Raw genomic sequence first — 11,673 nt, 5'->3', positions numbered from 1 at the left:
TGGTAACATCACTCTAATAGACCCCCAGGTGTTTAGTATGGAGTTAACATCACTCTAATAGACCCCCAGGTGTTTAGTATGGAGTTAACATCACTCTAATAGACCCCCAGGTGTTTAGTATGGAGTTAACATTACTCTAATAGACCCCCAGGTGTTTAGTATGGAGTTAACATCACTCTAATAGACCCCCAGGTGTTTAGTAGACATGTATTAAAAAATGCCTAAGTCACAGATTATTTTCTTGAAAATGGCCTAAGTCACTTTTTTTTGTTATGGAATGACTCTCATGTTTATCTTTTTGTAAAAAACATTTTGTTAACCCCTCAGGAAACCATTGTAAAAATCTGCATTAAAAACTCTTACATACTTGCGAGAAAATGTGTTTTTCCTTATTATCCGAAAATCATAAAAAATGACTTATGCATTTATCCTATGAGGCTAACGATATACTGTATCATTGACCTAAATGGCGTTATATCATTATCAACAATGATATGATTTAAAAAAAAGGGTTTTAGGCTTATGTCTTTTTCATAAATTGCTTTGGACATGTGGAAAACGTAGTTAAACGAGTTAAGCGATCGTGACAAAATAGCCTACAGGTGGTTGCTGCTGCTGCACATGAGCGGTAAAGATACTAAAGGATTGGACAGTTATGCTACGCAACATGGAAGTAACACAGACTCGAAGCCGTAAATCACAGTCAGTGAAGGACTGTGAACGGACGCCTCAAGTTTTCACCGCCGTTTGATGTGTCGTCCACATCAACAAAAAACAGACGATCTACTACAAGCATAAGACGATCTACTACAAGCATGACGATAATTGTGTTACGCTTATGACTCAATGATAATTGTGTTGCGACTTTAAAAATAGACGCCTCATTGGCCGCTGCATTTCTTTGGAGCCATGTGTGTCGACGGGAGGGTGGAACAATTTACACTCTGGGGCGGAAGTGCGCAAAAAGGCACGCTACGTGAGTGGCACGCTGCCACTCAAGTGACTACTGGCCAATCACAGCGCATCTCTTTCCGGAACTTGTCAGACCCGAACATCCGCTCTTGTGACGCACGCGGGAGCTTCCGTGAAGCACCAACGCGGAAGCTTGCCCTCTCTTGAGAGCATTCGCCACCAGAGCCGGAAGAATGTCTATGGCTATAATAAGTATGGCAGAGAAAGAGCTGAAGTCTCACCGGTGGACTGTCCGGGGCCCGCCCTCTGAGGTAAACGAGAGGAGGACGAGAGGGACGTGGACACAGCAGGGGAGTTGACCTTCCTGACTGGACCAGGACCTTTGACCTGCAGAGAGAGAGAGAGAGAGAGAGAGAGATTGAGAGCGGAAGAGAGTGAGAAAGTGTTCATAAGTTGCCACAGTTTGATTTGAAAGGTAGGTGGCATCTCCTAGTAAGCCAAGGGATCAATATAAGGCCTGCTTTGCAAAGACCAAAGATATATCTTTATAATCATAATCAAGGCAAAAGTTGGACATAATTGTGATCAAATCAGGCCTAGTGTAAAGGAAAGGAAAGGTACTATGTTTACCCAGGGTAACTGGACTAAGCTCAAGAACTTGTTTACATCCAGGCCCTGCTCATAGAACATTTCATGGTAGGGGTTCAATGCCTTGTCCAAGGGCACTTCAGCGGTGTTCATTTTAACGTGCCGGTCCGGGGATACGAACTAGTGACCTTCCGATATCAAGACCGCTCCGCAAACCGTTCGGCCACCGCTGTGTGTGTGTGTTCATGTGTGCGTGTACCGGTGTGCGTGCAGGGGGAGGCTTCTTGGCGACGTCACCAGCCTTGCCCTTGGGCATGCGAGCAGACTGCTCCTTGCAGAACTTGATGTGTCTGTCGGCGGCGCTCTGGTTGAACCTCCTCTCGCAAAACTGACACTGAACATAATCTAAAACAGAGAAAGGTATAAGAATGTAATTGTGAAGAGTTTTCATGCAATTAGTTCATGGTTATTAGTGGATAAACTTTGAAGGACCGCTCTGTTGTTATGGGGAGAGAGCTGAAGGATGTCTGCGCCAGAATCTAAAGGCAGGTAATCCAACCAATTTTGATCATCTGTTTTGGGGCGAGCCCTTATAGGCATACATTTATACAATTATCTTTCAATTATCTTTCATATAGCATCTACAAACTTGCAACACATTGTAAGATCTATCTGGACAAAGATACAGAACCTTGCCATGGAAAAAGGGTGCGTTTCAATAGGAGTTTTGTGCCCTCAGCCATCGCAGCATTAAACAAAACTGCCCCGCCGATAGGATGGTTCTGTATACAACGTACATGTATGATGGGATGGTTCTGTATGAAGTGGGAACCTCATGTTTTTGTATCGTCTTGGTGTTATGTGCTATGTGTTGTTTTTGATGTGGGTGTTTGAACAGACTGCAAAGACAAATATCCTTCGGGACAATAAAGATTATTATTATTATTATTATTATTATTATGGCAACTTTTTTGCATGACACTGTTGACTGTTGCGTGGCTAAGAAAAATATAACGCTTAACTGGTTCAGACCGTACGACGTGTGGGCACGTCATGAGCAATCCAACCGACGGATCCAAAGGATGTGTAAACGCGTCCTAGCCATAGACTGTAAAAAATATGGACAAAGCGTTCCCCGGGTCTAACATGAACGTAAAATGAAGCCTGAAATCCCTTGCATTCTAATGCACTGTAAATCGCCATCTTTCTAGATCCGTTTTGGACCAGCTGGCCATTGGCTGGCTCCGTTTGGGTCCAGCTGGCCATTGGCTGCCCAGACAACGAGGCGGGACTTCCCCCCTTCTTCTCCGTTGGTTTTTATTTTGACTCGAGTGGGAGGAGAAGACTCTTGAGTGGGAGGGGAATCCCGATCATAGACGGTAACGGTAGCCACGCCCCTCAGAACATACGCGACTTTATGGTCATTATTTTAATTAATGGGACCATAATTTTCCAAAAAGAATATTATGACATTAGAAATGAGACTTTAAACTAGTGACTGGAAGAAGAAAGTATTCATGACCATGTTTATTAAGGTAATACAGTCTAGGTGAAGTTGGGCCAAAATACATGGGCCTCTATGGAGCTATGGGGCTTTTTGGGTTCAGTCCAGCGCCACAACAGGCCATTATATGAACTACCGATTTCAAATGAGGCTTCACGAAATATCTGGCTGACTGCCCCCCTGGTCCTAGCGCATCTTCAACGATATCGATATATAAAACGACAATATATTGTCGTTTTGAATGCAAATCGTCTCTTCTGGGGGTCCCTGTGATATAATACTCAGATGGGGGTCTGTGTACAAATATATATATCAATTCGGGGGTCATTAAAAAGATATACAATCTCTTTATCATCATGGGGGGGGGGGGGTTCTGTGTTACCTGGGTCGAGACTGGGGGGAGGCGCCGGGGCGCCATCCTTGGCTGCACGGATGGTGGCGATGAAATCTTCATGTTTCTTGCGCCAGTTGGATTGCTTCTTGGGGGGTTCTTGCTAATGGAAGGGAAAGGGGTTGGTGGGTGGGAGGGGGGAGATGGCGGAAAAAAACACAAGACACATGCTTATTTAAAAACAAAAACACACAGACAGCCACACACCTGGAAGGGGCAAACCCCCGAAATTTGTTCTACTGTAGATCTTCCTGAGCCAGGTACAGTATGACCAATTGTGTCATTCCACAAGTTTCAGTTAGACAAGACATGACGCATGGATTAACCCATTTAGGCCTGACGTCGAAAAAATAAATAAAATCCTGACAGTTTTCTGAAATACCTATGTTTCTATATCAGTGGTGCTCAACCTTTTTCATGTCAAGGACCCCCAGAATTATCTCTATTGGGCCACGGACCCCCATCTCAAAATATGTAGTTCCAGGGACCCCTAGAAGCCAATTTTAGTTTTAGTTAATTTTTAGTTAAAAATGTTCGCTCTGAAATATATATATTCAATGATGTGCGCCACTTTTCAAAAATAGCAGACCTACAAGCGGCACTATGAGCTATGAGCTTGTAGATCTGCTATCAATAGCTAAAGTAGAACATAATGCTTAAAACACCAAGGCCCTCATTTATCAATTGAGCGTAAAATCTGCCCCAAATTCGAGCGTCGGTTTTGTAGTACACTCTTGTCGCCACGGCATTTATAAAGTGATCGCAAACAGCTGATCCTTCCTTAATTTCATTCCTAGCAGTGATAAATGTGACAGCTGAAATCAATCTGGCACGCGGCCCTATGGAATCAAGCTCGCCCTCGTTTTTGCGACATGATTGTGATAAAGACATGTCCTCTTGAGCCACACATGTGTAATTGTTAATGCTGTCAAAGTTAACGCGTTATTAATGCATTAACGCAACACCTTATTAACGGCACTATTTTCTTTATCGCATTAACGCCAAAAAAAAGAAATCACAGCGATTGGCAGGCAGGATGTTGAGGAATACTGGTTCCTGCATTGCACTCCCTTCCCAGTCCCGTTGTTAGGATGTTTTAAGTGGAGTAACAGCCTTCCATTTACATTTCACAAAGGTTTTGCTCGTGTCGTACGTTCCAGTCCAAAAAAGCTTGAGAAACCTGTGCAATTCATCCATCCAGACCCAAAGCAAAACCCCCGCTGTTAATTTTGCATCGCATTGTAAACAGCTGTGCCTCGTTATAGCCACACACGTTTCTAACTTGCGGTCACACCGTCACAGTCGCGATACTTTTCAGTTGTGTGGTACTTTTATATTGATTTAACTGTAACAGAAAGATCTATCCACTAGTATCCAGACTATCGACAGTCCCATCTCCCAGTCACGGAGCAGGGACTGACAGTAAAAATCGCGTCGTAAAAATGCGCCACAAATCTTTGAATATATATTCTTTCAGAGCGAACGTTTTATTTTATTTCTACGCATCAGTAATTATAGAGCACCGAAGTCCTGACGTAACTCGCTCATCCCGACGATTCCCCTGGTTCGCGGAAGTAATTTCTCTATGGAGAATAACATGGGTGATCTTAATATCGTCTACTATAAGCGTTGTGGTCCAAAAATAAACAAGCTGTCTCGGCGTTATTGTTAGGGAGGTGTCTCTGTATCGTTTGCAACAGTCAGTCACTCATATACAAGTAAGACGCGCAAACGCGGGAAGCGAACGCAGCTCGTGTGTGTGTGGTTGTGTGTGTGTGTGTGTGTGTGTGTGTGTGTGTGTGTGTGCTACAGCTGCGCCCTGTGTGTGTGTGTGTGTGTGTGTGTGTGTGTGTGTGTGTGTGTGTGTGTGTGTGTGTGTGTGCTACAGCTGCGCCCTCTGGTGGCGGGCGGGTGGTGTAACAGCGTGACACACACACACACACACACACACACACACAGACATTCAGCCCTTGCTGTCATAGTAAGTGGCTCACTGCGTTCGCAATGATACAGTCTGCTTCTAGCAAAAATGTAACTAATTCAGCAGCAGTAACAATAGCGTTTTCTCTCAGTCAGTTGATTCTTCATATCCATATGAGTGAAACGGCCGGGGTGACAAAAAATAATCACTATTATGGGTCCATAAAACATTTTTTCAGCTCTTTTGAATGCATTAATTGCATACACTATTCGGCCGAAACCGAATAGGCATTTTTAGCCATTTTCTACCGAATACTTTCTGCTGTGACATGATCGTCCCCGATTTCCGATCGGATGGTCAGGGGCTGATGAGGTCATTTTGTGCCGTGTGAAAAGGCTAGTAAAGGCTAGTGACACGCTGCAGGCCGATGACTTGTGACAGAAGTAGTCCACTGTCATGTGAGTGTGTTTTGCAGCAGCAACGTGATCGCCCTGCTCAGTTCCTTCCCACTTTATAGGCTCCTATTTGGTTTCAGTCCGCAGTCTCCCACATTGTCACATTGGTCTGACAAATGCATGGTGAAGCTCCATCGTTTAACCCATTTAGACCTGAGGACGATTCTACAAATGCCTTCTGAATACTGACAGTTTTCTGAAACACCCATGTTTCTTCTTTTTTTTATAATTGTTATCCCACGCTTTTGTAACCCATTTTTCAACCCTGTGTCAATTATCAAATGTGATCCTGGGCTCTACACACACCCTCCGCCAACCTAGTCCCCATATATGGGGGACATGGGGAGAGCAACGGACTTGAACTCATGCTTCCTTCATGCCTGAGTGTCCAAGTTGCTCCTTTACACCCGACAGGGGGGAGTTTCCCTGGTTGGACGTAGCGCGTGGAAGGAACACGTTATTCGGAATAACGTGTTCCTTGACATGACACGCGCCTGATGGAGGTGCCTGATGGAGGGGAAAGGAACTGGTTGGAATAACTTATTCCAACCAGTTCCTATCCCCTCCATCAGGCGCCCCGGCTGGCCAGGGGGAGGCAGTTTAGTGACCAGCATTACTGCATGTTTTTTGTGAGGGTACCTAGGGGACACGGGAGAACATGCAAACTCCACACAGAAAGGCCCTTTTGCCCCATGTTTCTATATCAGTGGTTCTCAAACTATTTTATGTCAAGGACCCCCAAAAATATGTGTAATTGGGTGCTTAATCTGAAAATGTGTAGTTCCAGGGATGAACCTGAACAAAGTTATACATATGCCATCCATTCAAACCAAGATATGCAACGCACATCCTCCATTCTTGGTGCTGAGCCAAACTGTTAAAACAGACAACAACGTGGGGGGGGGGGGGGCAGGCCTGCTGTGTCGCTGAATAAAAATTTGGAGCATCATAAAGTGAGTTGCGAGCCCCTGCTTTTTTCCTATATATTCCATCCATGACATTTTTCAATCTGACCTTCTTTGCTTTGATGGGTTTGAGGGTGGAGATCTCTGTGCCCTCAGCTCTCTGTCGACTGGAGTCAAACACTTTCCTCTTCTTGGCTGCTGCCTTCTGACAGATGGGAATGTGCTTTTTCTGCAGGCCGGGGAAGAGGACAATGGCTTCATTAGTTTAACGACGTGCAACATTGATTTCACCACTCAACAGTAAACAAACCGACATACAGTGCAAGTCTATACATTCTCAAAGTTACAATTGAATGACCTTTAAGACCTTTTAATACCAAATTGGCCAAATATTACACAAGAAAGAGGCAAACATTGTGAAAATAGACAATCTACAAGTTTAGATATTTTCACAATATCCGTTTGTGGTGTCCTGAAAAGTTGTATTAGATTATGAGATACAGTATATGTCGTGTTCAAAGTTGACATTTAATAAAAGTTGACATTTTTGTGGCTTTCGCCTTTATTTTATAATTTTTAAGGAGGGACAGAGAGTAGGCTGACAGGAAATGGGGAGAGGGTGACATGCAGTAAAGGCCGTCGGGATCGGGAGTCGAACCCGCGGCACACTGTCAGACTGGATTAACAGCCAAGGCGGTAGGGATGGGTCAGATTAATCGATTAATCGTTAATATTGAATTATACAAATCGATTTTCATTTTGGACACATTTACACATCCCTACAAGGCGGCTGGACCGCTGAGCCACGGCCCAGGCCTAAAGTTGACATTTAGTTGCTCGTATAATTACCAGGACTTTGGGGAAGAAGTTCCTTCCGCAGATTTGACATGGAGCCAGTTCCTCGGTGGGAGGAGCAGCATCGCCATCTGTAATGAAGTTCCATGTTAAATGACTTAATATAGCGTCACAGTCAGTGTAATCACTGTGAACCAATATGCATCACGTATTTGAAAATAGAGGGCCTGCCCTACAAGCTCACAACGGCCCACCGTGCGTGCCGTGCACCGTGTTTTGGGCTTGTAACTCGGCTATCTTCAACACATTCTTCTATGGTGGGGGTCCATGGCACAAAATGTTTTCCGTTGTTGGGGGACCTTGAAATGAAAACCACTTCTCTTCTATAATGGACCAGAGTTCCAGCTGGAATAAATGGAAGGCATGTGAGCCTGACGGAAAGATCTGACATTTTTGGAAAATCTCATGGTGGATATCAGCTAGCCGCAATTTGCAACAATAATGCAGTATTTTAGCCATGACGTGAGCGCCCCCTCCTGAGATACTTCCGGGTCCCACTTTTTTGTCGCTTTTGTGTCCCCCACTCTCCATAGTTATACTGTGACGCTCCGTCAGACTAAATCTGAGACGAAAACAACCACGAAAGTCTAATTTTACCGCTTTCCTCGCAACAACAAAGCTGATGCTCTCCCAAATCTGGCTTTGACAGGCCGTCTGCCCCACACGGAATACTATCGCCATTTTATTTAATTGTGTCAACTAAATCCTCATTAATTGCAAACTAGATTCAACATACTCAAGCCTGCACACATTCTAAATATGCCCCCGAAATATTGTACTGAGCAAATGGACTGTTACCACCTTCAATAATAATGATAATAATAGTCTTTATTGTCTCCGCATCATATATTTTCTTTGTCATGGACACTTGTACAAAACATAAATAATTCTACTCGAGTTGGAAGCATTAAGACCTTTTAACCCTCAATGGCTTCCTTTCTGAAAAATAACATCATTGTAAAAAGATTCACACGTTTAGATATTCTATGGGAGCTGGTGCCACTTGGACCCGGACGTAACGTAGCACTACAAAATGACGTCAAACCTAAATACTGAATTGGATGAATCTAGACTAGAGTTGCAATACCCTCCATTGGAAGCCCATTGATCCGAGTTTGGAAGCACTCGTTTTCATGAACACATCGTGCTGCTGCCTCCTGCATTATGTGCAAATTCGAAACAGGTGGTATACGCACTTCGCTTCCAAACTCCAATACTTCACAATCACCTGCACAGAATTCCTTGACAGAAAGTAGCTCATCATATGGTGGATTTTTATGAAACAAACGCTTTGCAGATTTAAAGAGGATAATTCAAGCTTGCCCTGCAGCTGCAATGTTGGCGAGTTTAACATATTGTTTAATACAAGCAGATCAGATCTATTTGGATCAATGGGCTGTCAATGGATTCATCCCATTATGAAAAAATGGGAAATTGTGGCTAGAAGACAGAAAGACCTGGCATGAAAAAGCTCATCGCCCATGATATCAGGCAGCTACTGTACCACAAACACGAGAAGTAATGAACTAGTTAGCTACAGTTCAGTTCATTTGAGTGATTCACAAACATCCACAACAGCTGTGACAGCCAGGCGCTAACCATTAAAGTGGGCAACTCAATGTTAGATTGGCTAAATGTAAAAATCACCCTAAATAATAACTTTAAACTGTATGCTTTGGGAAATGGTCTGAGGTAAAGTATAAATGATTTGAACATGCTTGAATATTTGTTATATAAAAAGGCCTAATGTTTCAACAATTGCTACAAGAAATAATTGCAACAAAACCTGTACCAGTCATTATCGGCATCAAGAAGAGGGCCCCCTGGGTCAGCTCATTCTATCGTGCCGACCCATGGGGTCCCTGTTCGGAAGTTTGTTTTCTTATGCAAATGATAGAACGCAGACATAAATACCGCCGGAAACGTCATATCTGCAGCGTTTGAGTGATTCTGATCGTTTGGGTGATTCTGAGAGCTTTAGGATACAACAGAAACCGCTGAGAATTTTCCTATGCCGCAGAAGCCGTTAAGTATTTTTAATCTGTGTTTCACCGATTTGGTAGCTTTGATTCCTCTCTTCCTACAATGGGATGTCAATAAACAAGGAAGGAAGAGAGGAATCAAAGCTACCAAATCGTTCAAACACAGATTTAAAATACTTAACGGCTTCTGCGCCAAAGGAAAATTCGCAGCCGTTTCCGTTGTCTCGTATAGCTCTTATATGCTTATTTTGGACCATCGGACCCGCGTGAGGAAACCGCAACAAAGACGTTTCCTAAGTTATTTATGTTTGTGTATTTGTTTGTGTGTTTGTGTAACACTTTACTACCATTGGGTTCTGACTCGCAGGCCTAGGTTGAAGGGTACATTTTTTGGTCTGATAGCTGGCTAGCTGGCTAGTGAGAATAAAGTAAAAATTGAGATTGACATTTGAGAAAGAAGCATGCAGCACTATCTGATAGTGATGCAACTGTGTAAAATGTATGCTTTGGAAAATGGCATTAAATAATATACTTTTATTTTGCCCACATTGTGTAGGTAGGTACTATAGGTGCCCCCTATAGCCCTGGTCCAGTTCTTACAGCGAGCAGCGAGTCTCTCTCTGTAAGCACTGGGCCAGGGCTAGGTGCCCCCTAGTAGTCTGTCTTGACAGACTGATTTATCACCTCCAGCTGATAGATAGCAATGTAATGTTAGCCATTGTTAAGCTCCCATCCCATAGCAACACAATCACAAAGGCCCCATAGATTTATTTTGGAAAGCTTCCTATTATTATGCTGCTAATAAGTAATAATGGCATCTTGTCTAATGTCTGGGGTGATACATCATGTGCATGTTTACCATGGTAATCTATACAAGGAAGCTAACCTGATGGATATAGGCTACGTCAAGAAGATACAAAAAATAAAGACATTTACAATATAGCTAAAACAAAGTGATGTATTAAGAAGCTAGCATGATGCTAACAACAACACGGGCTAGCTGCTGCAATAAAGGGGGTGATGAGAGAGAGGAGCAGATCTGATGATCACACCCAGTCGAGCAGCATTATAAAGTTGCGCACCCGGCGGTGTCACGCTGCACCGAAAATGGCAGATCTACAAGCTCACAGCGCGCGGCGCGCAGTGAACGCGTTGTGAGCTTGTAGATAGAGCTATATTCGCTGGGGCGGCGCCGCCGCGACGCAACCAAGTCAAAACCCCGAGGCTTCTTCTTGTGACTTGTGACAGCACATAAAACAAAGAGAGGTCGCTGAAGAAAACCATATAGGAGCTGCATATAATGCTGCAGCGTGGAAAATGATTCAGCATTATTCTGATTATCTATTGAGAGGCGCAAGGTGTGTGTTATTGTTATTAAAATAAATGGCTTACCTTCTACAAACTGGTCCATCATCTTCCTCTCCGGGTCTATCTATTCTGCGCTTAGACTTAGAGTATGATTCTGTGTTGTAGAGGCAGGAGGATGGGTGCCACTGGCAACTGGAAGCCACGCCCAACCTACCAGTATCCGAGAACTTCATTGGCTGTGTGTGTGTGTGTGTGTGTGTGTGTGTGTGTGTGTGTGTGTGTGTGTGTGTGTGTGTGTGTGTGTGTGTGTGTGTGTGTGTGTGTGTGTGTGTGTGTGTGTGTGCGTGCGCGCGCGCGCGTGCGTGCACAATGGAGAGGGCCACTGCTATATTTCCGCACTCACTCCAGAGGGCCACATATTGCATATTACGCAGTAGGCTAATTTTTTTGCTATTTTTTAATTGGAAAACATTTTATTAAATGTCAAATGTATTTATAGCCTACTTATGTTAACTCAAATAATAATACAAAAAAGACAATACAATTTGAATACTATATAGGCCAGTGGTTCCCAAACTGTGGTTCGTGCACCCCTTGTGGTGCGCCTTCTAGGGGGTGCGCGACATGAAACGGCTAATGGTGGTGCTATGGTTTTATTTTAAATATGTTAACATATTTTGCCAATATATGGCAAGTATATGCAGAATATATAGCCTACGCTGTATATATTCCATATTCAGGCTCATATGTGGATATATAGGGAATATATGTCTCTATATAGTTTATGCAATTTATATTTCCATGTGGGGGGTGCATCAGCTATAGGTCTGGAGGTATACAGGGGTGCATGGC

At 43.6% G+C, this 11,673-nt stretch overlaps 1 protein-coding gene across 1 annotated transcript in view; it reads right to left on the bottom strand.

The window, feature by feature from the left end:
- The window catches only part of zc2hc1a (zinc finger, C2HC-type containing 1A), a 14,563-nt gene extending 3,541 nt beyond the window's left edge, over positions 1–11,022 (bottom strand). Inside the window, exons 1-6 of the mRNA XM_083778139.1 lie at positions 10,906–11,022; positions 7,526–7,602; positions 6,786–6,905; positions 3,387–3,498; positions 1,760–1,905; positions 1,194–1,299 (exon numbers count right to left, since the gene is read on the bottom strand). Of these exons, the coding sequence (XP_083634265.1) occupies positions 1,194–1,299; positions 1,760–1,905; positions 3,387–3,498; positions 6,786–6,905; positions 7,526–7,602; positions 10,906–10,927 (583 nt within the window). The 5' untranslated portion in view covers positions 10,928–11,022. The remainder of the gene's footprint in view (positions 1–1,193; positions 1,300–1,759; positions 1,906–3,386; positions 3,499–6,785; positions 6,906–7,525; positions 7,603–10,905) is intronic.
- Between the last annotated feature and the right edge of the window lie 651 nt (positions 11,023–11,673).

This window comes from Protomyctophum parallelum (assembly GCF_964188405.1).
Source record: "Protomyctophum parallelum genome assembly, chromosome: 12".
Lineage (NCBI taxonomy): Eukaryota > Metazoa > Chordata > Actinopteri > Myctophiformes > Myctophidae > Protomyctophum > Protomyctophum parallelum.
The sequence above is the reverse complement of the archived record's forward strand: the minus strand, read 5'-3'. Positions and strand labels throughout refer to the sequence as shown.